This window comes from Eubalaena glacialis, chromosome 10 (genome assembly GCF_028564815.1).
Source record: "Eubalaena glacialis isolate mEubGla1 chromosome 10, mEubGla1.1.hap2.+ XY, whole genome shotgun sequence".
Taxonomy (NCBI): Eukaryota; Metazoa; Chordata; class Mammalia; order Artiodactyla; family Balaenidae; genus Eubalaena; species Eubalaena glacialis.
In genome coordinates, this window is record NC_083725.1 from 74,039,926 (window position 1) to 74,066,205 (window position 26,280).

General features: G+C 53.7%; 1 protein-coding gene across 2 annotated transcripts in view; it reads right to left on the reverse strand.

Annotated features, from left to right (window-relative positions):
- Window positions 1-22,978, reverse strand: part of LMO1 (LIM domain only 1) — a 40,274-nt gene extending 17,296 nt beyond the window's left edge. The window contains exons 1-2 of one of the 2 annotated variants that reach the window (XM_061202954.1): window positions 22,856-22,978; window positions 18,184-18,443 (exon numbers count right to left, since the gene is read on the reverse strand). In XM_061202954.1, the coding sequence (XP_061058937.1) occupies window positions 18,184-18,208 (25 nt within the window). In that variant the 5' untranslated portion in view covers window positions 18,209-18,443; window positions 22,856-22,978. The remainder of the gene's footprint in view (window positions 1-18,183; window positions 18,444-22,855) is intronic. The other variant, XM_061202955.1, reaches the window with a different exon arrangement.
- Window positions 22,979-26,280: the final 3,302 nt, after the last annotated feature.

Genomic DNA, 26,280 nt, shown 5'->3' on the forward strand with positions numbered 1-26,280 from the left:
GCTTGGTCTAGCCAGCTGCTGGGTCCTGCTTGCATCTCAAAGCAGCCAGGGCCCATCTGCTAGCCACTGGGCTGCACGAGGGAGGGGAGGATGAGGGAGCTGGGAGAAAGACCCCGGGAGCCGCAGGGACAGGAGCGCCTTCGGCTCTTGTGGACCCAGCACGACCTTGGGGTACTTGCCTGAGGTGCCATCCTGGGGCTTCTTGTTGAGGCCTTGGGGGCTGCTACCCCCTCCTTTGCAGACCCGGATGAAAAGAGCCGAAGGCAAGGCCCACGTGAGCTAGATCCCCATGCACCCCCAACCTGGCTGAGGAGGCTCATGGGGCCCCAGTGGATGAAGCTGTTAAGAACATGAGCTTTGGAGTCAGACAGGCAGGGATTTGTATCCTAGAGCAGCCATGGGCTCCTAGGGAGAAGGTATTGGTTCAGAAGTGAATTTCCCTTCAAGAAACCTGGTGGGAGAAAGCCTGCTGTGAGGGTCTTGGAGTGCAGGCCCTGGGAAGTGAGAGCGGTCTGAAGCCCCCAGTGCAAAGGGAGAGAAAGCATCACAGGGTAGCCAGGCTGCTGGGAAGGCTGCTGTGGCCACAGGCTGCGTGATCTGAGGCATGGTATCTGTAGCCAGGGAGCTGACAATCATGCTGCCTGTCACCTGTCAGACCATGTATGGCATACTGAGCACCATCCTGGCCCTGCGCTGTGAGGTGGATGGGGACACACGGGGCAGCGGGCCTCAGCAGGAAGCTGAGCAGAACAGACTGCTTCAGCCAATCCTAGGAGGAGGTCCCAGGGGCCGCAGGAGGAGGGCCTTGGGACGCCTGCAGGCAGAGGATGCTCCTGGCAGCCCCTGTTCCTGCCGGGGTTCCTGCTCAGCCACATTGGTTCCTCTAAGTGTACGATCAGCCTACCACTGATGCCTTCCCATCTCCGGGTGGGGAAGCTGGTCCACAACAAGCCTGTATGACCTCAGTGACTCACAGCCCCTGCCCCTCAGTTCTCCAAACCCGAGGCTAAACCCCCAACTGTAAGCCACACTCCCGAGACAGAAACACGATCGACTGTGAACCACTCTTCCTCTGAGAGGCACCAGGAAGGTAGCCAAGGCCTTGGGCCTGCAGAGACCTCAAGGGGCCCCTTCTGGAATGAGCAGCCCTGGGAAAGGGCTGGGGTCACCAGACCACTTATGGGCGAGGAGGCAGGGACTCCCCAACCCCTCCCACCCCCTGGCTTGGGAGTGGGCTGCCAGCTCTGTAAGGAAATTACAACATGGGCCTGGGTAATGCTCCTTTTAGTTACAGCGTAAACTGCGGCAATAAAGCGTACCTGGGGAATGTTTAGAGAAAGCACTAATGATTTCTTCCCCAGTGGTTAATAAATTCACTTCCAGATCAATTTGTTCGCAATAGAGCCCGGAGAGCGGAACCTACGTGGCGGGCACAGCCGACTGTGTCTTTTTCAGTATAAATGATTTATTATGATGATTAGCGGCACATAAACAATTTAAAATACAACGCTAATTAGTTTGGGGAAGAAAGGAGGGGAAAAGCCACCCTGCCTCTCTCCCCATTATGTTCTACTTCCCTAAGTGTGTACTTTTTAATTAAATCCAAATGTCACAATAAATTTAAAGTGTTTTCTTACCATTTGGGTTAACTTAGGCAGTCATGCAAGCCCCCCTCTCAGGCAGCTGTGGGCTAGGCTGGGGGTGAGGACTGCTGGTGCCAGCAGGGCCTGTCTACAAGCTCTCCTGGAGATGGGAGGTTTTTGTGAGATCCCTGGAAACCTCTCCTGGTTTCTGGCAGCCCCAGGCTGGAGAACACTGGCACAGCCCACTTTCTCTCACCTTCCCTCTCTAACACCGGCTCTGACCAGCCCAGAATCCAGCCACTTCTCCTCAAAGGTCCCGCAGCACTCTGCACCCTCTTCCAGCCCTCCTCGGGTGTTCTATAACCTAACACCTTCTCCCTGCCTGGCATCGTGCTTGGCATTTCCTATACAACATCTTACCATGTTCCCCTTCCAGTGCTATGAGTAGTAATTACTGTTTCAATTTTGTGGATGGGGAAATTGAGGCTCAGAGAGGTGGAGCAACTTATCCAAAGTCACACAGGTAAAAGGGGACTTTTGCAAAGTCCTGATTCCTAGAGCACCATTCTGCCTCAGAGCCCACACCTTGCCACGTCTGGGCCCTGACTTCCCAGCACCCAGGATGGAGAATAGAACGTGATGGCTGCTCAGACAGGGATCTCCCTTGCATAATGCCCTGCTTTGCCCAGAGACACAGGTGAGACAGGAGTTCAGGCCAGGGACCTGAACTCTGATGAGTCTGGGTTCAAGTTCAGGTTCTGCCATTAACCCACAATGTAAACTCAGTCAAGTCCTTTAGCCTCTCTGAGCTTCAGTTTCCCCATCAGCAAAACTCGAGTAATAATACCCAAATTGTGGGGCCAAAGAAGCAAAGCAGCTAAAACAAGCGGAGTGCTTTGCAATCCTTGACACGCTATGTAAGTAGTAATTACTAACAAAAGCCCTTGAGGTGAGCAGGGATCCATAAGAATCCCATTTCACTGATCAGAAAACTGAAGCCAGCAGGGGAAAGGACTTACCCAAGGTTCTGCTGACCCTTAGGAGCCCGGGGGACCAGGCTGCAGGCAAGCTCCTTTCCCAAAGCTCAGACAGCCAAGCATGGTTTCTCTCCTAAACACTCTTGTACTGTTTATTTAAAGTGAAAAACAAATATCCCTAAACATAGAATTACCATATGACTCAGCAATTCCACTCCTAAATATATACCCAAGAAAAATGAAAACATATGTCCACACAAAAACTTGTATATGAATGTTCATAGCAGCATTATTCACAATAGCTAAAAAGGAGAAACAACTCAAATGCCCATAAACTGATGAATGGATAAATAAAATGTAGTATATACATATAATGGAATATTATTGGGCAATGAAAAGAAATGAAGTATTGAGACATGCTACAACATGGATGTACCTTGGAAACATTATGCTAGGGAAAAAGTCAGCCACAAAGACCACATCTTGTATGATTCCATTTATATGAAATATCCAGAACAGGCAAATCCATAGAGACAGAAAGTAAATTAGTGGTTGCCAGGGAGGAGGGGATTGGGGAGTGACTGCTAATGAATATGGAGTCTCTTTTTAGGGTGATGAAAATGTTCTTGAATTAGATAATGGTGATGGTCACACAACTCTAAATATACTAAAAACCACTGAAATGCACATTTTTAAAAGGTTAATTTGGTGGCATGCAAATTATTCTCAATAAAGTTGTTAGAAAGAAAGGCAAAACAAACAAACAACAAAACAAATATTCCTTTGAGAACAGGAGAAACCAGTTCATAAAAAATTAAGTCCTGGGATCAGGAGAGGGGCCCTGGGAGGTCCAGCAGCCAGCCCTCAGAGAGGCCGGGCCCTGGTCACCCTACCTCACCCCAGCTACTTCATAGGGAAGGGCTCCAGAGCACCCCCTTGCTTCCCTCCCCAGTCCCTCCCATCCAGAAATCTGACTGTGCCCACTCTTCCAGCCCTGCTCCTAGGCAACTCAGACCCTAGTGGATCCATCAGTCTTCTCTGACCCATTTGCTTCCATTACTACACTCGTGTTTTGTCTTCCTAGATCTCTCTTTGTTGAAATTTCTGCATCCTCCGAGGCCTATGCTCCACCTGCAAACTGGGCACACTCTTGGGTAGGGTCCCTGTTTTAGACCCCAAGCTTGTCCTACATCGGGTACCACAAGTTACGGTACATGCAGTATGAATAGGATCGGAGTGAGGTCCTCCAGGCCCCCAGCCGAGGTTCAGTAAAGAGTGCTATCCTCTCCCAGGGTCTGAGAGCCCCGCCCAAGACAGGGTGTGCAAGCTCAGATCCAGGCCACGTAGGCCAGGAAGGAAGGCAACAAGGCTGCCTTTGGGTCAAATGAAAACTGCTGGAGGGAGAGAGTTCAGTGCCCAGGCTGGGGCAGCACCCTTTGTGGCTAATCTGAGAGGGTGACTCGAGATGAGGCACGTGGCCGGCAGAGAGAGTCAGGCCTGCACTGTGGCAGGGTGCACCCAGCTGCCCCTGAATCTGAGGTCTGGACGGACGCTATTGGGGTTTCTCTCCTCTTGAGGGAAAGAATCCAAAGCCTTCACCCTGGAAGGGAAGGCAGAGCACCTGGGAATGTGGGCCATGGGGAGAAGAGTGTGGCCAGTGTGGAATGGGCTGGGTGGCTCTCTAGGCCCTGGGCAGCCAGGCAGGAGTGGTGCTGCACACAGATGCCCCGAGGGACAGTTCACTGCAGAGGCAGGGCCTTAGACTCAGCTCCCCATGGAAGTGCGCTTAGACACAAGTTCTGCTCTTCTCGGGCCAGTCCTACTCACATATATAATCAGGGGGTGGACTGTATTCGACACAGATAAGGGTAGGGAGACTTAGCTCTTTCCCAGAATCAGGAGCTTTCGTGGAAGCCAGTCTGAGAAAGAAAACCGGCCCAGAGCTGGGAAGGCCACGAAACATTTTACAGACAGATCACATGAGATCACAGGAGTTCGGAAGTGGGTAGCTGGGCAGGTCTGGACTTGCTGTTTCCCTGCCCTGGTGTGCTCCCGCCTGCCTCAGGCCTACAGGCTTTGGCTCACTCCTTTGGAGTCTGGAAAGCCAGGATCTTGGTCCAGTCACAGGGCAGCCACAGAAGAGGACGTGTAGGGGCCGCGGAAGCCTCAGGCCAAAGCTGGGCAGGGCCAGCAGGGGCCTCCGGGACAAGAGTGGGTAAGGACAGGCTTGCAGTCAGAGTCTGCCTTCCCTGGGGCTCACCTCCAGAAACTCAGGCCCTGCTGCTGGTAGCTGAGACGCTCTAGCCAAGATCTTGACCACCAGGAGACCTCAGAGGAGCCCCCCACATTCCCAAGGCCGCAGCTCTAGTCATGCCCTCCACCATTTCTTTCCTGGACTTCAACTGCCTCCTCTCTGACCATCTGGACCCCCATCTGCATCCCCCTGCCACTGCCCCAGGCCCAGACTGCAAGCTTGGAAGGAAGGAAACTGCAGGAAGGAGCAGGGGGCAGTCTGAGGCTGGAGGTCACACTACAGTGGTCACACTATAAAGCTCCAAAGGAAGAACGCTTCCCTCCTACATCATGGCTGTTTTTTATTTTTATTTTCTGTCCCTAGTTTTATCCCCTCCAATTATTCTCCATATGAGTAGATGTAGTATAATAATATATTTGGTCTTTGTTCCAGGTTCCTGGCACAGAGCTCCTAAAAACCTCGGAATTTCCTGAGTGATAGGAGTATCTTTTGTTATTCATAAGGAGTCCCTTTTGAGCACCTCTGAGTTTACGCTAATGAGGTGACTTAGGGTGAGGGCCCTAGGTAGCCTCAGGATGGGGCTGGTCACCAGAAAGACCAAATGATTAGAGGGTTAGAACTTTCTGCCTCACCCACTCACTTCCAGGAAAGGCTGGGGAGTGGCCAGTGATGAAGTTCTATACAAAGTCTTGAACAAGATTTGATAAGGTCTGGGTTGGTGAACATGTCCACCTGTACCCCAACTCCACAGGGACAGACGCTGCTGCTGTGCTCAGGACCCTTCCAGACCTCACCCTATGTACCTCTTCATCCACCTGTTCATCTGTATCCTTTATCATTTCCTTAGAGTAAACTGGTAAAAGTAAGTCAATGTTTCCCTGAGCTTTGTGAGCCATTCTAGGAAACTATCACACCTGAGGAGGGGGTGAACCCCGATTTACAGTGTGTTGGTCAGAAGTACAGGTGACAACCTGGACTTGCGACTGGCCTCTGAAGTGGAAGCAGTCTGGTGGGACTGAGCCCTTAACCTGTCATCTCTAGGTAGATAGTGTCAGAATTGAGTTAAATTTGTAGGACACACAGTAGGTGACCACTGAGAATTGGAGAATAGCTTGGTGATGTCGAAAAACATTCCAGAGTAGCCCAAATGATCTTAATAAAATGGAAATGTGCCCTCTCTCTGGGATAAAGGAACTCTTATGATCCTCTCTGCTCTCCTCCCGCCCTCCTTCACCTGTTAACTCATTCACTCACAGGTCACTCAACAAATATTTACTAAACATCTACTAGGGGCTAGCCCCTAACACCTATATGTTAATAAGAATTATATCAACATTGATGATTTTTCATCAAGAAAGTAGTTCTTAGGGAGCTTCATTAAGTCAGTTCAATGTCTTGATCAATTTTCTATTCACTAGAGTTAAACCATTTCTTCCTCTTTCTCCATTTTCATTTTATTGAAATTATTTTCATTGGGATAAATTATTTTTAAATTTTTAAGTGACTATTTGGTTTATGATCAGCTTTGGGTTCAAATCAAATCTTACAAATTAGAACTTCCATTGTTGCTGAGACTTCTTTTGTAGTAATTATTTCTACCAGAAGATATTTCCTGAGCCAACTTTGGCAGATAAATTTTATCAGGAAGATTTGATTCCTCTGTCAATTTTTAGTCACTAACATATTTTGCCAGGTGCAGTCTTAGCTGTTGCCAGTTTTGCTTTGTGTTAATTATTTCAACCAATTTAAGTTTTTTCCTGGATCATTTTGTTCCTTTACATTTTCAGTAATACTAATGAGATGTTATTCTCGTTATATAAGGCATATTTTAGCACCGCTCTGATAAAGCATTCTGAGGATCAAAGAGTAGCGTGAACACATCCTCGGGGCAAAAAGGCAGGTCAAAACATCACACTCTGCACTTGGGCTGAGTACCAGGTCAGGACCTGGTGCCCGAGGTAGCCCTGCCCACTGCCCTCTGCTCCTCTGGAGCCCTAGCCCCTGCCAAGATGCCTGGCAGTTGGGAAACAGCTTCTGGCTGGGGTGAGAGCAGCCACCTGCAAGAGACAGCCTCTGATTGACAGGCAAAGAGATGGGGTTCAGCCCTGATGTCCCATCCCAGGTTGGATGCAGCCTCTGCTGGGCCCCAGACTTTTCTACTCAGAAAGTATCTCAGCTGAGATTTCAGCTGAGTATCTCAACGTCAGCTGAGAGAGGAAATAGATGCTTCTTGGTGCCTCAGTCCCCCCGCCCTCCAACCATCGATAAAAGGAGATAATTGACCAGGGTCCTCTCAGGTCTGAGGCTGTGACTTGCTCACTGGCCTCCAGGCTTTGGGCCTACTCCAAGGGTCCCCTCTGCCTCCTAGTTGAGGCTCTGCCTGGGAACAGCCAGGGATGGGACCGTCCACCTGGATTCAAATATGGCAAGACCAAGTATGGAGGGCCGGAGGCCACAAATGCTCTCATCTGGGATCTCTACTTCTCCTGACCCCAGGAGACCAAAGAAAGACACAGAAACGTCAACGGGGTGGTTTCTTTCTCCTGGCCTTGGCCTCACCCCACCCGTTCCCCACCGGTGGTCACGTCTCCATGCACAGTACCACTAGGCATCAAGCAGCCAGCGACCCTTGAAACATCAGTGGGAAAACGTAAACCCAGAGAGGAAAAGAGGCCTGCCCAGGGACGTACTGGGACGTTCCCAAGGAATGTGAGTTGGTGGCAGAGCCAGGCTGAGGATGCATGAGTTCTGGTCCCAGACCAAAGGAGAGCCTCCTTCAGCCCTGTTCCCACGTGAGGAACTGCTGAAGTGGCCTCTGCCCAGGCCACCTCAAAGACACCGTCTCCACCTGGCCCGGCAACAGCCAGCGAGGGGTTGAGGCCCTCAGTCCAACAGCTGTGGGGAGGCTGGCTCAGGAAGGAACCACCCTCACCTCCTCTGAGTCAGAAGAGGGGCCCTGGAGTAACAGATGGCTGCTTTGCAAGATTGCCCTCTCTGGGCATAACCTACTCCTCTGCAAAATGGGGCTAGTGTTTGATCTCCAGCCTCCCAAAGGTGCTGTGAAGATGAAATGAAAGGCTTTGAGACATCTGTGGCCTTCCCTGGGGTGAGGTGATGCAGGAAACAGAGGTACCAGGCCTCCCGATACCTTGGACACCTTGGGGCCTAAGACGCTGTTCCAGAGGCTGACCTCTCACAGTAGGCCAGTTCCTAAAATGGTCCTAATGATCCTCTGTTACACAGGGTCTTCATACCCTGTGTAACCCCCCCTCCCCCAACTTCCTTGAGTATGAGCTGGACCTAGAGACTTGCTCCCAAGGAAGAAAATACAGCAAAACTGATGGAATGTCACATCTGTGATTACATGTGTCACATCTTATAAAAGACTGTGACTTCCTGCTTGCTAGCAGACACTCTCTCTTGATGGCTTTAGGAAGCAAGCTGCCCTAATGGGGGAGCCCACGAGGCATGGAACCGAGGGCAGCCTCTGATCAGCCGTCAGGGAGGAATGGAGGCCCTCAGTCCAGCAGCCCATGAGGAACGGAATCCCACCAACAACCACATGAGTGAGCTTGAAAGCTCACTCCCCCAGATGACCCTTCAGACGAGACCACAGCCCCGGCCAGCGCGTTGATCATCATCTGTGAGAGACCCTGAGCAGAGGACCCAGCTAAGCTGTACCTGGACTCCTGACCCACAGATGCTGTGAGATTAAAAAATGGGTGTTGCTTTAAGCTGCTAAATTGTGAAATAATTTGTTACGCAGCAAGAGATAACTAATACACCACCACACTGGCATACACACACAGGAGAGTAGGGACCTTTCTTCAGGCCAGAGAGACAGAGCCTGTGGACAGATCTCTGTCCCACAACCCCTGCTGCTGTGAGCTTCCTTCTGGAGCCCCATCCTTGTTGTGTAGTGTTGTAAGGAGAGGACAGAGGACAGCAGGCTCCCTGCTCTCCACTGGGCAGACCAGGAAAGTGGGTGGAGCTGACCCACTTCCTCGTGGAACCATCACCCTGGGTCCTCTCCAGAGAACAGTCCTGCCAAGCTCTGAACCCCAGGCATGTCTGGAGCAGAGTAAACGTTCCAAAGCACACCCACATCCGCTTTCTCCCTTGCTCCTCCTAAAACCCTAGGAAGGGTAGGGAGACCGCACCAACCATCTCTAAGACCAACAAGAGATGTGCTGGGTGAAGGCTCAACAGACCTAAAAGGTGTTCGTGATCATACCCATTTTACCAGTAAGAATTACTATTCAGTTTACTATCTAGAATTATTAAGTGGCCGAGGCGGGATTTGAACCCAGGCTGTCTGACTCAAAGCCCGAGCCAGTTCCACTTGTTTTACAAATGGGAAAACTGAGAAACAGAGAGTTTAAGAATTCATGATGGCACCCACAGGCAGCCCCCCCGCCCCAAATCCTTCCTGGACAATCTGTCACCAAGGGATCAGGAATTGGAGTTTTTAAAGATTCAGGGGAGAGGAAAGACAGGATGGAGCGGGTGCTCGTGGGAGCCATCGGAGCCCAGACCAGAGCTGCTCCCACTTACCCGAGAAGAACCGGCCTCCCTCCCCTTCTCTATCAAGTCATTGTGCCAACCAGCAAAGTTGAATTATTAAAACTCCCTTCTGAGGTACCACATGGATTTTTCTCCACTGAGACTCAGAGCAGAGGGGTGGCCACTCCTACCACACAATATTAAAATGTCAGGAGTTTAAGGCTTGCGTTGGTTGAGTCATAAGTTATCAGCACCCAGTGAGGGCCGACAGAATGCCTCCCTTAAATTATTAAGCAGAAAGCGTCAGACTGTAATATTTTGCTAAACCAAAGTACAGACACAGACAAAGATGTCATTTCAATATCTGAAACCAGCAAGTTTAATTTAAAATAAGAGCAAACCAATAAGCTCAGAACATAGCGGCGTATGAGAGGAAAATTATACTGAGAGAGGAAAAAAAGTGGAAGGACTTAAGAAATTTATAAAAGTAATCTCCAAGTGGAAATTAGAAATCAAGGCCTAGAAACAGAATAACACAAAAGAAATATTACTGTCCACTTTCTAAATCAATATAACACTGCTCCACGCTGGAATTACCATGGTAACTCAAGTAAAAAGAATCAAGCAATTCTTATTATTTCAAAATAAAATCACAGCCTGAAGCCTGGGTTTTATTACAACCACTGATAGATCGCTGGCTTGTATTTATCTGAAATATTGCTTTTCAATCAGCTGGTTTATGAATGTACACGGGCCTCTCACCAGCCCACCTACTGCCCTGCTTTGAGGCAAGGGGCTAACCAATGAATTGATTCTCGCCTGGCTGCATCTGCATGTATGTCCAGGTCTCAATCAGCTCTGGGAACCACGGAGCTTCACGCCCCTTCTAACCGATGGGTGGCTTTGCAGGACAGAGGAAAAGCCAGAGAAGGCAGCGGGGACTGACCTCACTCTGGTCCCCCTCCAGGCTCACCCATGGAGGAATGGGCCAGGGCTCTGATATCAGCCCCCAACAAGTGCCCCAACCGCAAGCCCCCCTCACCCCCACCCCAAGTCATCCTCTTGCTGGCTCCACCCCTCTCCCATGAGCTCCCCTTACCCCGAGTGTCCTTCTCCCCCATCCCCAAGCCTGCCAGCCACAACGGGGGAGCTGGGAGCTGGCAGAGCACAGAGGAGAGCAGATGGCCTGGGTTCCCAGCCCAGCCCTGGGCTTGCGAGTTGTGAGACCTGCACACGGCACCACATCTCTACCCCTTCCCCTATCCACTCCCTTTGCAATGTGACTTTTCACCTCCTTCCTTCAAGGATAGAATCTGTTTCCCCATCCCTTGAACTTGGGCTGGGCTTGTGATTTATTTTGGCCAACAGAATGTAAAGTGACAACATCCCAGAGCCAAGTCTAGGTCTCAAGAAGATTTGCGTCCATTCTCTCCCCTGGACCTGCCTCCAGCCTGAGAACAATCTGGAAGAGCCTGCTGGATGATGAGGGACATAGTCTTGTTACCCCCAGCATCCAGTTTGATCAGCCATCTCCCAGGTATGAGTGAGTCTAGCCGAGACCCGAAAAACCGCTTAGCCAAGCCCAGCCTCCATCACTGACCCACAGGTTCAAAAGCTAAATAGATGCTTGTTGTTTTGAGCCTCTGACTTTTGGGGTGGTTGGTTATATAGCAATAACTAACTGATACACATGCACGGTACAATGCTCACTTTTAATTAAGGGTTCACTGAAACAAGAACTGTTGTGTAAAGACTGAGAGGCCGAGGCCAAAGAGATCATCCTGTAGCTGTGTAGAGAGCACTGTCACTTCACATAGGCATGAGGCTTCCAGGCCTATCAAGTGTGTACATGGACATTAGGTGTCAGTTAGGTGTTGCTCCCATTGTAGAGACGTGAAAACTGAGGCTCAGGAAGTTGTCTGAAGTCACACAGCAGTCAGCTGGGACTAGAAGCCAGGTCTCCTGACTCATGCTAGCAGGCTACACCTGAAGACAGTAGGCCATTCAAGAAAGCCCACTTAGGAAGGGGCAGGAGGTAGAGCTAGGGACCCAATCTGACCCACTAGGCCTGCACTCTGGGGCATCTGCCTCGGCTACCTGGACCAGCCTGCTTACTCTTCTCTACCATCTGCTTTTAATTTGCCCCCAGTTATGTCAGCCACTGTAGGCTCCTGCCTTAGCCAGAACACAAAATAAACATACTCCAACCAATGAGAGATGAGCTTGCTGCTAGGTTGGGTGGATGTGACTCTGAGCAGGACCTGGAATGGTCTGTAAGAGGCCTTGACTGCCTGTAGGCTCCTACGAGGCCAACCAAAGGGGAGAGGATGCGGCAAGGGGACAACATGAGCAAGGGTATAGAGGCAAATGCCAGGTCTGCATGGGACACAAAACCAGAGTGGACATATTAGACCTGCCCAGCTTAGTGTGGCAGCAGGTCTCAGGCAGAATGTCAGGGTAGCAGAGGCTGGGTCCTCTGAAAGGAGGTAGATGGGATGGGAGAAGGGTGGTGGCAGAACAGAAAGAGCTGGGTCCAGAGTCCCAGATGAATGCAATCCAGTGGTGTGCTGACAGATATCTCACAACTGATTCTCTGGGGAAAAAACCCTTGATTTGTAGTGTTTGCCAATTTCCGTGGTGTTCATACTTCCACCATGGCTGATGTCAAGCTACCCATGTGATATCACTGAACTCTTCCCAGAGCTGGGAAGAGATGTGCAAAATCAGCTCTTGCAAGCCAGTGCAAGTTGACTCTCCTGGTGTAGTCCTATCTTGAGCACAGACCTACCAGGAAAACTCACTCTAGCAGCACCACGAAAAGTTCAGCCTGAGGGGGGAAAGATGCCCTGTGTGCCTCAATGTCTTTCAACTCCAGGTAGGGCAGGCAGGCCGCAAGGGCTACAGGTCATATGCACCTCTGGGGTTTCTCCAGTCCGTGAAGGTTCAGGCCACGTTAGCAACCATCAACACCTGCCAGGAGGACCTACATCTGAGGACAGAACCATGTGCCCTGGGCTGTCAGTAGGGTCATGAGTAGGATGCCCAGACACATGGCCTTGGTCCAACTGACATTTCTCCTCATTGGAGATTTCTACCATTCAGCCTTATCGTGTTTTGGGTACAGGCAGAGGGCATGGAAGCTGGGCATGGAACACTGAAAGATGCAGAAGCTCTGGGCTCTAACTCTCTACATAACCCTGGGCAACTCTCTTGCCCAGCCTCAACCATGCCCGTATACATGGAAGGGCTTGCAAAGAGTGATCTTGGAGCCTTCTTCCCATGGTGCTACCCGCCTTGGAAATCTGGACAGGGGTGAGTAGTGACTCTACTCTGCTTCCTGGACAGTGGTGACTGATGGCCATTATGGATAAACTAGAAGAGGGAGGGTTAGGATCCAGTGCCTGGCAGTGAGCAAGGCACTGACCTGGGCACAGGACTATTTCAGATCATACTGTGGCTGTGTAGAGAGCACTGTCACTTCACACACGCATGAGGCTTCCTGGTTTATCAAGGGTGTACATGGACATTATCTCATTTAATCCTGATAACAATCATGCTGGCTAGATGTGGCTGTTCTCACTGTAGAGATGAGAAGGTATAGAGGCAAAGCAATCTCAACATTGGGTGGGCACAGAACACAGAACTACAGTGGATGTACTGGACCTGCACGGTTTAGCACTATAGCAGCTAAACCAGTCCCAGTCCCGTGGTACTTGCCACACTGGGGGTACCCAGGTCCTTTTTTCTACCTTCTTCCCTAACTCCTTCCAAACTCCCTAATGTGTCTGATCGGGGTTCCTGGGAGGCCCTCTGGCCCCTGGAGATGGACCCCAACTACAGCTTTGGCCTCCTGGCTACATGCGGGCAGCTCTGCCCTGTGTCGATGCAGCTCTGGAGGGGGCCTGCATCTGCTGAGGACCCCAGCCTGGCTTGGGTCACTCCCCCATCAGCCTCTCCATCTCTGTCTTCTGCTCAGAAGGCCCAGCCAGGAGTACTTGCCAGGTCCAGCAGCCTTGCTTGCCCCAGCAGCGCAGCTGCACTGAGGCTAAACCTCGTGTCTCCTTCGGCCACAGAAGGTTGGCCGCCAATGCTTGCTGGCAATCATCCATCTGTTCCAAGGGGGAGAGACCAAAATAGACCTCCCCTTGGTCCTACTCTCAGATAGGGCCTGCTGAGTGGTTCCTTAAATGGAAGTGGGTGGGGCAGCCACCCCATCTGACTCTGGGACCCGGAGCGGGGTAGGAAATCAATTCTCAGGAGGGATGAGAGGCAGGCCCCGGCTCTAGGAAAATGCACATTTCCATGTGCTAAAAGCATCACTGTGGGATGAGACAGACAGAGAGAGACAGAGAGAGAGAGAGAGAGAGAGGCAGTTCCTATGGCCACAGAGGCCAAGTGAGTGGCCAGGCCAGCACTGGGCCCCGGCATGCAAAGGGTGAAGCTTTTAGGCGAGCAGCGGCCAGTGATCTCAGCTTCCCCCAGTCCTAATGCTCCCAAAAGGCTCTCTCCCACTCCCTGTAATTGGGCATCAGTAGTTAATGCAGTATTGACTGCATTACACGCTCCCGTGCCTCCCCTTGCTAATGCCAATTGCATCACCTTGTACAGTCACTGGCTTGCTTAGCCAATAGCCGTTAAAAGCAATCCAAATCATGAATCATATGGGAAACTTTTAGCAAGACACTGCCATCCGAGGAGACAATTTACAGTTGAGTTAATCTGGGTACATTAGCAAGACACGGATTCTGGACGACAGACCAATTTATGTTGTTTCCCTGTCCCCCCCTTTAGTGCTCCGCGTGGGCAGATGAATGGAAGAGCAGGGAACAGACAGAAGCACCTGCTTTTTTACCCCAGGCTCTGGGAGCGGGTGGGGGAGACCCATCTTTACAGGCTCCTTGCCTGGCTGAGTTTCGGCAGGAAGGGGACACGGCTGTATGTGCTGCTCAGGTTCTGTCATGCCTTGTTTCCCTGTAGTGAGGAGGCGGCTGCAGCCCGGGCTGGCCTGGTAGGTGCAGATGGAGACCTTCCTCTTCTAGGCATACAGTGGGTGCCAGGCCTGGTCCCTACCCTGCCAGCCCCACAAGGCCTTTACCAGCCCTCAGCAGGCAGCAGTGTCCACTGGGCTCTGCCGTCCTGCTGATGGGCTGGGATCTGTGGTGCGGAACAGCATCAGGGCCCACTCCTTGCCTTCCCCCCAGGGCTGTGGAGGTCCTGGCCACAGGAGAGGCCGCCAGTACCCTCTGTGGTCCAGAGCATGACGGGATATTCTAGGAGGTCCTGCTGGTCAGCACCCAAGCACAGCCGAGAGCCTGCCCTCGTGAATCAACCGAGTCAGCTGTGGACGCTGCACTCATAGTAGTCGTTAACAACTGAAGGTGCACCGTCTGGTCCTCCTCAGCCCAGCTCCAATCTCTTTAGGTGTTTTTAACTTATTAAAAATGCCCTAGGAATTATGTCTGATGTTTAGTTCCACAGCCTGCCTGCTGCTTCCTGTGGTCACCCCAGCCCTCCTGCTGGGCCTCTGCAGAGGCAGCTTACACCCGGACCTGTCCTTCTGCAGCATGCACCTGGGGACACCCTTTGGGGGTGCCCTTGGCATCCTCCCCTGCCCAGTCCCTCACAACCCAAGGCTCTCACAGTTCTTGGGGCTGCTCAGACCCTCTGCTGCCTGCCCCTGCTCAAGGGTCTTTTCTCCCACAGCGTGAGGGCTAATTTGACTCTCAGGACTCAGGGCTGTAACTCCCCTTGCTCCCCTGGGGCTGCAAACCTCCCCGGAAAGCCCACAGCCTGGTGCCAGCCCAAGAGCAGGTGCCAGGGGAAGAAGGGCTGTTTCTCCAGGAAAGTTGGAGCTGGGCTTCCGTTGCTGACAGGCAGGCCCGACGGCATGTAGAAAGGCAGGACCCTGAGTTCCAGTAAAGTGGAGCTGCCTAGGCCAAGAGCAAGCATCCAAATGAAAGCAATTAATCTTAAAACCTGAAGTTTAACCGTTTGCAAAACAGATCTCTCCTCTCTGTGGTGGCCCTTCACTGCTCGACCTAATGGATTACTTTATTAATAATGCACTGTGCTTAAAAGCAAAAAAAAAAAATTTTTTTCTGACGATTCAATACTTCAGAAAGTCTCTTAAACCCGTTGCTACGGCAAAGCGATTGATATTTTATTATCTTTCAGAAGTGCAACATGAAAGCCCTGCAGCCCAGCAGAGCAAGAGCTTTGGTCCTCAGCAGCTGGCGGACCTGACTTCAACCAGAGGAGCCCCGGCCTCTTCCGACAAGATGCTGTCAGGTGGAGAAAAGGCATTGGGGGTGGTTAATAGGAGCCTGAGTTCCCGCTGCAGCCAGACAAAGGGTGCAGTCCGCAGCCCTGAGGAACACACCCCTTGGGGGCCCTGGGGACCAATGCTGACTCCCAGCCCAGACGGCCACCTGCTGGGAGGGCATAAGTGCAAGGAAGGATTTAGGCAGCAGGTGTGGGGGGAGGGTGAGTATATCCAGAGCCTTTCTCCCTCCCCCAACTGAAGGTACCACCTTCAAGGTTTCCTGGAACCAGGAGATGCTAGACTTCAATGGGGAGTGGAGGGTGGATTTTATGAGCAGAAAGGTTGCTTTTGGAAGACAGCTCTAGGCTGAGCAGGACAAGAATCAAATGGCTCCTCAGGACCTAAGCCAGCCTTCTTCCTTGTGCTGTGATGTGTCCCAGAGCTCAGTGACATCAACAGAGCACCATATGGTTTAGACTGGACAGGGTGGGGGGCTTGTGGGGCAGTGCGAGCTCTCCTCCACAGGTCTGACGAAGACTAGGGAAAATACATATGCCCAGGGTGTAGGCAGGAAAATACATATGCCCAGGGTGTAGGCAGGAGACGGGCTATAATGACCTCCAGAGAGCCATTCCCATTCAGGGCTCATCTGGAAACCTTTAGTATCACAAAGCCCGGGGCATTCTGGGTGCCTGCACAGAGTGCAAGACCCGAGGTGGTGGTGGTGGTGGCGTCGTCTTATTGGCGGGAGACCAGTCTCCCTGCCTGAGGCCGCCCACGTATAGGGCCTGGGTCTTCTGGATTTCTGGCTTGGGCCTGGGGAGCCAAGCATGCCAGACAATCTCGGCTAAAGACATACCCTGATTTCCACATGCTCCCCACGGTGGGAGTACCTCCAAACACCAAGGAAGGACCCTCTGCCCTGGCTCCTCATTTTACCAAGAGGGAAAGTGAAGAGATGGGCATGACTGGTCCGAGATTACACAGGGAGTTAGTGGAGAAAGGAGCTAAATCAAGGTCTCCTCCCTCCTTATCTGGCCTGACCCCAGACCCCTTCTTCTCTTTTTCAATCTGTACACAACTGCGCCAGCCCAGCCCTCTGATGGCCCACATGGGGCTCCAGGGGAGGGGTCCATGAATAGAGAAAAGCATACAGGAGATGGATGTCACACCCCAGCCAGACCCTGGACAATGGATTCTTTTGGCCAGAGCATTTAGTTCCCCCTCCCTCTCTTTCCACACTCACGCTGAGAAATGGCCTTGCGGGCCACAGGGCTCCCGCACATGCCACCCCCAGGCCAGATATTTTAAATGTCCCTCCCTGCTGGAGGTCTCAGAAGGTGGGAGGGGAGGCTAGGGGCATCAGCACATGGTGGCAGCAAAGTGAACATCCTGTGTGACCTTAAGTCACTTAACTTCAGATTTTCACCAAGTGACCATGTCAGTAGCACCACTGACCTGGAGGGCAAGAGGGCACAGACCTCTACTACTCACTAGTAGAGGTCAGAAGATGTCACTCTAAGAGGATTCCCGCTGACTCACAGAAAACCCACCTTCTCAGTTCCTTACCAGTAGAACCCAGGTGATGGCGTGGGTGCTAACAATTACATTCACATCTCCCTCCCGACAACACTAACAAACTTAACAAGCCAGGTAACCTTCACCTACAGGGCAGGAGGGCCTGGGACAGCCAGGGAATGGCCCCTCTTGACCCTGAGGGTTGCCCTTGGGTCACAGGGCACCCCTGGTTTTACCCTCAAGGGGACTGGGTTGTCCAACCTCTCCTGCACATACCAGGACAATTACTGCAGGGCACTCCCAGTCAGGAAGGCTTTGGGGTGTGTGGGACCACCATGGGTCCCTCTGTTCTGACCTCTCGGGCGCAGTGAGGCTCTTGACCAGGGCAAGTCCATGCCGCTCCTGCACTCGTGCTACTGGCCGGGAGCAGGACACTTTCTTCCTCTGGGCCAAACTCCTGCCTCCGATTTCAAGAGACAGGGAGACAGTGGGAATCACAGGAGGCAACCCTTTTTCTCACCGAGCTTTCAGGCAGCTGTCTCCCCGAGGGTCCGGCCGGCCTTTCCCCTTGCCTGCCAGGCACCCGGCGGCCACCGTCTTTCCCCGCGCGCCCGCTCTCCGCAAGCTCTGGAGTCCGATTTCCCGAAGCCACTGATTTGCTCGGCGCTGAGCGCCTCTCGGGTAACGCGGGCGGCACGAGGCTGATGGCTGCGGTGAGAGGAGCAGCCGCAACGACGAAAACGCTCTACGTGAACCACCGCTGCGCCGAGATCGGAGGGCAGCCGGAGCCTCCGCGCGGCCCCGCCGAGCATCACACGGCCGGCGCACAGCTCGCCCTCCCGCGGTTCGGTCCGGCCTGTCCCGGCCCCGGGGCCGCGCAGCCCGGGGCTCCCTCATCTCCCCACGCCAGTCCCACTCGGTCCTCCCCCCGGCCCGGGCTCCAGCCCCAGCCCCCGGCGGACCGCCCGCCCGGCAAGCCCGGCACAGCCCGGCGTGTGCGCGCCGGTGTCCTGGCGTGTGTGTTCCCGCGCGCCGCGGCGGGAGGCGCGGGTGTGCGGGGAGTCGGGACCCCCGCCCGCCACCTACCGTCCTCCTTGTCCAGCACCATCATCTCGGGCGCTCCGTGTCCAGCCGCAGCTCGGCTCGGCCGGGAGAAGGGCGCCGGCTCCGGGCGCGCTTCGGCGGGGCGGCCGGTCCTCGGGCAGCTAGCGGGCTCTAATTACCCGCTTGCCCGGCTCTTAACCTAGATTGCACTCAGCTAGAATTACATTCAGGAGTGAAGCACTTCGCAGATACAAAAGCAGTCTCACCTACTTTTGTGCCTCAGAATTGCAAGGAACTATGAACTGCAATTTAGAGAGAGAGAGAGAGAGGGAGAGGGAGAGAAAAGGGGGAAGAGAGGATCAGAGCCGTTTCTTTGATTCTCACCTTCTAAATGGCTCAATTTGCCCAGTATAATCTGTCTTAATGTAATTGCATTTGATAGCTCATAACCCTGGCTCTGGCAACGACACAGCTTTCAGCCTCATAAAGTGTTTTCCCCTCGGATTTAATCTGAATCTCAATCTAAAATTATATTCAAAGAGATGGGGGAATCTCGGCGGCCGTCTCCCGCTGCCTTTCTCCCTCAATGTATGAGGTTTGCACTCCTGCTACTGAATAAATGCACACATTTCCCGAGGCCCCCCTCCCTCCCGGGTTAATGGGGAGTGGAGACGCGCGTCTGCCCGGCTCCGCAGCGCCGCCTGGAGGCCTGTCGGCCCCAACTCGGCGTGTGGCTCTGCTCAGGACCCAGGGTCCTCATCCCCAGTAACTGCCTGGTGGACCACACCTGTCTGTCACTCCCAGCCCCTCAGCCTTGATTTTGCCCCCCTCCCACGGGGCAATCTTTCTCTGACCTCGTGCCCTCCCTTCCTACTTCCTCTGCCGGAGGTTTCTGGTTGCTTCCTGGATTGTTTGGCAAAATTAACCCCCTGCAGGGCACAAATTTTCCCACTGTCTTACAGCACCACCTTTACCCCAGCAGCCCCTCCCAAGAGCATCCTGACTCCATAGAGAATGGGATCCTGTCTCAACTTCTCTCTGCGCAAGCACAGCATGGCCTTAAAGGTTTTTTTCATTCCACAACTATTTATTGAGCATATACTATGCACCAAGCACTATTCTAAGGCCCTGGGGATATAGCAGTGAAAACAAAGATTCCTGCTATTGCAGAGTTGACAATTCTTGCTCTGTAACTCAGGAGGCAGGAAGGGAGACAGTGTTCATCTCCTCTCCCTCTGACCCTGCTTTTCTCCCAGAGCCCTGGGTCTGGTGCCCAGGCTGCCTGCTCCAGGAAGGCCACTCTTCAATATCAAGAGCATTATTTTCTTGACAGTACAGAGTTCCAGGATGGCATGAAAATCTTAATGGCTTTTCTCCAGACAGATGTGTCAGAGGCTCATCCCCGCAGTCACTTCTGAGGACTAGACCCAGGCAAGGAGAAGGAAGCTGGAGTCCCTGGAGGGGCAAAGGGCCACCAGTTGAGACTTCATCCCATCTCTGCCTATTACCAACAGTGGACCTTAGCAAGTCATTTTCTCTCCCCAGGCCTCAGTTTCCCTGTTTGTGAAGTGGGAGACCTGCTCTGCTATCTCCAAGGTTGCTGTGGGGATCAGAGGAGATAATGCATGTGAATGTGCTTTGTGAACTGTGGCACCCCAGACAATGGAAGGGTATGTAGTGGGTACAAAGGAGACTTGGAGGCCAGGTCATGCCCCTTAAGCCCTGGGAGGCCCCAGTGCAGGGTGCTTGACTGGGGAGGGGGATGGGGGAGTGGTGCCGCAGCCTATGGTCCTCTATCTTAGGCAGGAAAGTCAAGCTTTGAGAAAACAGAAGAGAGGCTGCTTCTAATGAGCTGCTTCATCCGCAGCTCAGAGAGTTTCGCTTTCCCCTTCATCTTGAATACTTAATCCTAATAGTCCTTGAGTATATTTGATGTTAAATATATCATTTTGCTCAGACTCACCATCCCTCAGGACTGCAAGCTTGATCTCTCCCCTGTCACTGCAGCTGAACTGTACCCTGAGGGTCTGAGGGAGGCTTTGGCACTGCTGCCGCCGGCACATTTAGTGCCAGCCCCTCACCCCAGCCTGAGTGAGGGGCCCAGACAGTGTAGCAAGCACAGGGCCTGACAGGCTGGCAAGGGGTAGCTTCTTGCTGTAGACACCTCTGTGCTACCTGGAGGTATTCACTCCACAAGGGCTGCAGCCCTACTCCTGACCTCCAGGGCTGCTTCTCCTGACTTTCAGGGTCTGGTCCTGACCCACAAACCTGGACTCCATTAGCTGGGGCCACTTGCTCACTCTTTCATCCATGTGTTGTGCTCGGGACTCCCTCCCAACACCAGCTCTTCCCAGCCCCCAGGGTGCCCAATTAGCAGCCACACAGCCAGCAACCCTCTAGGGAGTCAGGGGCCTTGCACCCCACCCCAGGGACTGGTGCAGCCTTGGGGTACTGAGCAGGTGATCGGTGCTGTGTGTGAAGGGCTGGCTGCTTGTGCCCACAGGCAGCTCTCTCTGCAGCCCCAGTGGTGAGCACTGAGTTCCCACACTCACCTGGAGAAGTGCCTCTGCAGAGGCCTTCTGCTTCACAGAGCTACCCAGCAAGCCTTGGACAGTTCGGGTGACTTGAGCTCCCAGCCGGGAAGAGGCCTGCTGGGTTTACAAACCCAGACACGAGCCTGGCTCATCCAGCGGCCTCCCTCTCAGCTTATGGGTAATTGCTGTGCAGGCAGGTAACTCCTGCACCCACGCTCACTCCTACGCCTCCAGGTCCAGGGGCACGCCCACAACACCAGGGTGCAGTCCTCGGATCCCCTGGGGCTGGGGGAGGTTGTCTGCACCTGACACATTCCACAGGTGATGAGCATATACTCTCACTTCCATACTGCCAAGAGTGCTCCAAAATGCCCTTGAAATGCCTCTGGGGACAGCAGAGGGAGGCCAGTTGATCAGTCCCCTAGGTTACGGTGAGGGAAGAGGGGGTGCTCCTGGCTGCTTTACAAAGTTTTTGTCGTTGTACCTGGCAGTAAAGTCCTGAGGAAGGATTCCTGCATTGGGGTTGGGGGTTGGGGAGGAGGTTGGAGACTTGGTGCCCGAGGGCCCAGGCAGACCAGATATTCCAGAACTCTTCAGTAGAGCCTGTCAGATGTGCCTCAGCCTGAGGGCCCTGCTCCCAACACAGTGCAGCTGTCTCCAAGATGGGGTTACAAGCTGGCCTCACAGGTGACACTCAAAGGGGTATTTGGAGTGACAAAGGCCATTTCCCTGTGGCCGCCACAGTTGACGGGACAGGGTGAATCTACAGACTTTGCAGAACAATCAGGATGCCTGCTGGCCAAGTTCAGATGCCCTGCCCTGCCCTGCCCCCTACTCACACAAAAGCAGCCCATGCACAGAGATTTGCAACCAGCTAGAGTGGAGAAGTACACGGTTGGCAAACTTTTCCTCTTTTGGTTTCTGGAAGCCCTGGACAGGCCTTCTAGGAAGCTGCAGTTATAACTTATTAGGCTTTGTGGGTGCCTAGGCAGAATCTGCACTCCAGAAAACAAGTCTCCCCACTCACTTGATGAAGTCCAATCCACCCCTGCACAACAGCCCAGAGAAGGTTGTCGATATAGGCTGTCGACCAAATGTCCTAGTTTGCCCTGGGACTGAGGGGTTTCCAGGATCCAGGACTGTCAGTGATAAAACAGGGACGGTCCTGGGCAAACCAGGACAGTTAATCACCGTAGTGGGATGTGGTAGGGTGGGACAAGGGACTAGTGGGGCCGGAGAGAAAGGCCAGGCAGCCAGACCCTTCCCTGCAGACCAGCAGCTGCCTCCCAACCCCAAATTTCCCAGCCTCCTGCCTCAGGGCTCCATCTCCTGGGCACCAAAGAACTGCCCTAGCAACTGGCAATGATCCTTGGGCCAGCAGCGCTGTGAGTTCTCCTGAGAGACTGGCAGTTAGAATGGGAAGGGTGTGAGTTGGATCCAGGGGTGGTCCAGATTTTGGGAGAGCCAAGCTTCCTTATGCAACTGGGGTGGGGGGGTTTTAAGAAAAGGAACAGTAGATCACTAATACAAATTACAACAGAAGGACTCTGAAGCTTAAAATTCATTAGCTTCAAGGTGAATCCGGCCCTGATATCTTGGATATATGGCCCATCCACGGGCCCTAGCCAGCGGAGCACCTCCCAGCACGCTGGACTGGGGGAGCTGATAGCGAGCGTCCTCCCCAGCCCTGCCAGGGGTGAAGCAACGTCACCCATCCCGCAGCTATGAAGTTCCAGACCTGAGGGACCCCAGGACAGTGCCGGGTTCTCTGGGCATCCCCCTAGGGGAGCCGTTCCGCAGTCGGTGCAGAAGGGGGAGGGCGTGCAGATACCCAAGTGGGAGGCGGGGAGACTGGGGCCAGCGGGCACTGCGGGGAAGCCCGCGGCGCGGATCGGAGAGGCGCTCCCGTGTCTGCGAGGCGACAAGAGCCAGTGAGAAAGTTCCCGGCCCGAGCGTGCGCGGCTGGCGGGCTCGGGGTGGCCCGTGTGACTTCCTAATCCCGCTGAGAAGCCCGGCACCCCGACACACACCCGCGCGCACCTCCACCGCCCGGCTTCCGGGAAGCAGCCTAGCGGCCCGAGGCAGCCGGGAGCCGGGGGCGCTGCCGCCGCGCGGGGTGGCCTCGGCCGGGCCCACGCCGCCGCCCCCACCCTGCGGCCCGCGGGCCCCCGGGCACCTACCGTCCTCCTGGTCCAACACCATGGTTCCCCCCCCGGGCCGAGGACGCGGAGGGGCGGGCGGCTCGGACTCCGCCACCGCCCGCCTGCGCTGCTCCCGTCGGCCCCGCGCGGGCTCCGCGCCCGGCTAGCGCTGCAGCGGACGGGGGCGGACGGACGGGCGCCGGGAGCTGAGCCCAGCGGACAGGGAGCTCGCGCGGGCGGGCGCAACCCGGGGGCGGGGCGGGGCGGGGCTGGGGCGCGTCCGCCGGGCCGGGATCGCCGAGCCGATCCGGCAGCCGCTGCCCGAGCCGGCAGCCGCTGCCCGAGCCGGGCCGCCGCCGCCGCCGCCGCCGCCGCCGCCGCCGCCGCCGCCGCCGCCGCCGCCGCCGCCGCCGCCGCCGCCGCCGCCGCCGCCGCCGCCGCCGCCGCGCGCCCTTCTCTGCGCGCTGGCAGCGCTCGCGCAGCCGAGTGAAGCCTGCGTTTCCCAGGGCCCCTCAGATTCCCCTGTTAATTAAATCAATTCATTATGCTCAGATCTGATTAGCGGCCCTTCCCCCCTTTGAATCAATTATTCAATACACAAACATAATTGCTTGGGCCAGAGGTGCCCGCCATTAGCTTATTTAACTCCAAGGACACTAATTACCCGCAGGGCACGGGAACTTTTCTCATTAATTCTGACAAAACACAAAAGCACAGCCAGAGTGTGTGCGTGTGAGGGACTCTGTGTGTGTGTGTGTGATCACATGCCAGAGTGTGGGCTGTGTGGGGTGGTGAGCCACTGTGTGAGCTTCAGCTGGGACTTGGGGGTGGCGGAATGTGTGTGATTTCGGGTGGGAGTGTGTGGGGTGTCGTTTTGAGTCTGTGACCCTGTCCTTGTGAGTGTGGGACTCCACGTGTGCGACTGTGAGTGCATCGGGCTGGGTGTGGCTCTGAGTCTGGGGACTGAGGGCGAGGGTCCGAGGCCCAGCGCAGGAATGTATGAGATTGTGCGAGTGCTTCTGTGTGTGGCTGTGAATGTGACTCCCTGGCTACTGTGGTAGGCAACCATCCCCTTTCCTTTTCGCCTAATTGCCTGGCCATTGCCCACTGCACGCTCAAACCCACAAGGGCAAGTGCAGACCACACAAGAGAAACCGGAAGAATCAGGAGGCGGTGCCCAGGCTGGGGCAGTGTCCCCCTCCCCCCATCACCTGTTTGTGCACCGACTGGACTATGCTCCCCCTCCCCCCAGTTATAAATCTCAGGTTCCCATCATCCCCTTCCCTCGCCCTTTCACTGCACATCCCTATACTTCCCCCATTCTCCAGCGTTTATTCCAAGGCCCTCCCCAGTCCCAGCTCACCCCCTCCCATTTCCACAAGTGCTTGATATCTAGGCACACCCCCCCACCCAACTCCACAAACGTTACTTCTTTGCCTCCTGTCTGTAAGGCTGAATGGAGGGTGTGCCTATGGTCGACCAACTTCTCCACATTTTACCTCCCAGGAAATCTCTATTGAGAGAGAGCCAGTGAGAGAGCCAGTGAGATAGCCCACAGAGGCAGGGACACAGAGGGTAATTGATTCCCCCAAATTAGGTTTCTGCTTTCTAAAGACCGGTATTGTTCCTGTTCTCAATGTGCACAGAGGTATTGAAGATTTCCTTTTTGTTTCCTCGGGCAATGAATGAGCTTAATCCATTTGGCTTTATAAATCAGGAAACTAATATTCGCTCCTTCCATAGCCGCTTTTTAAAAAATTTAATTGGTGGGGGAGGCACAGCTTGTCACCCTTATGCTGTCCCCAAGCCCCAACTTATCAAAACACATTCTGATTGAGGGGTGGAGAGAGGGCTGGGGGGAAGGGAGGGCTCATCCTGATTCCTCCTGCCCTCCTCCATCCTTGCACATGGACCCACACAGTTCATATTGGGAAAAGTTTGTGACATGATTGAATTAATTATATTCAATTCAGTAAAGAAAAGCGGACTGTTCAGAGGTACTCTTCAGGATGATCTCCCAAATCTGCTGCTCTCAGTCTCCCATGAGCACTGAATATAGCCATGCCATGACTAGGTCTGGCAAATCCTCCTCCTCACCATCCAGCACAAGCTGCTAGAGTCATCTTCCTGGTGCCAAGACCTGACCCTGCTACTCTCCTGCTCAAAAAGCTTCCATGGCTCCCCTTTGTCCATAAGACAAAGCCCTAACTACTTATCCTATCATTTCAGGCCCTTTGGGAGATCTGGGGAAGCCTTTGTAACAACCACTGCCCTTCAGTTCAATTCAATTGCTATCTATTGATCTCCAACAACAATCTCACACTTCTGCCCCTCTGGACTGCTTTACTGTAATTGAACACACCCTGCAGGTTCTTGCTCTAGTGATTCTTCTCATGGCATCCCTCTGCTTAGAAAGCCCTTGCCCACCTTTCAAAGCCCTCTAAGGAAACATCTCCCCTACGTTTCTCTAAGTGAGTGTATCTATGTGAAGTCTGGATTACTGAGTGGTATGTGGATTATTCCATTGAGCCCTGGAGTATAAGGTCAGCCCCTGAGGGCATAGTTTCAGCTCTCCTCTGGAGTGGAAGGACAGATATCATATGAAGTGTCTACACTGGGTCACTGGAGAAAATGGGAGCTGCAGAGGTAGGGGAGGGATTCAGATATAAGAATGGAGGCTCAGAAGGAGAGAACCTTGGGTACCATCTTTCCTCCCTCCCCAGGATCTCAGATGGCATGGGACCAGAACCCAGGTGCATGCTTCCTCTGGGTCTAATATTTGGATCTCCATGCTGTTTAGTTCTCTGTGTTGCTGGGCATGGCCACTGCCTGGATTGGTGCCGGCTGTTCCTGGCACTAGGGCATCTGGCCAACAGGACAAGAGGGGGCTGAAATTCTGCCCTCTCTCTGCTCTCCAAGCCATGTGTCTGACATGGGCTGCACCCACCAAAAGAGGGCACTTTTTGCTAATTTGCACAGAAGCGCCATGTGGACTAGCATGGCCCTGCAATTGAGTGATCTGCTTGGCCAGATCTGACACTCAAAGAGGCCGGCCTGAGGGGTTGAGCACCCAGCCTCCTCTGCCCCCACCCTCACTCACACCAAGGGCCTGTGTGAGCTCTTAGAAGACCAGCCTCCTGGTTTTCATAGAGGAAGAGAAAATTCAGAGAGTTTAACCATGATGGGTGGTCAGGGATACTGAAACAGATGCCCAGCCCATCTCTGAACTTATATGGGCCCCAAGCACTGGTGAAGGACACTGAACTCAGTCTATGCCTGAGATTCAGACACGGACAGACCTACTGTAAGGATCAAGGTCCCCAACAGAAACCACGCTGGAGGAGAGACAGTGAGCTTCCTGAAAGGAGATCCTCACGGGCATCTAGACTGAGTAGCAAGCCCTGGAGTTTGGAGGGTCAACAATTCCAGGTATGGCGCAAAGCGAGGCCCGACCCACTTCCACC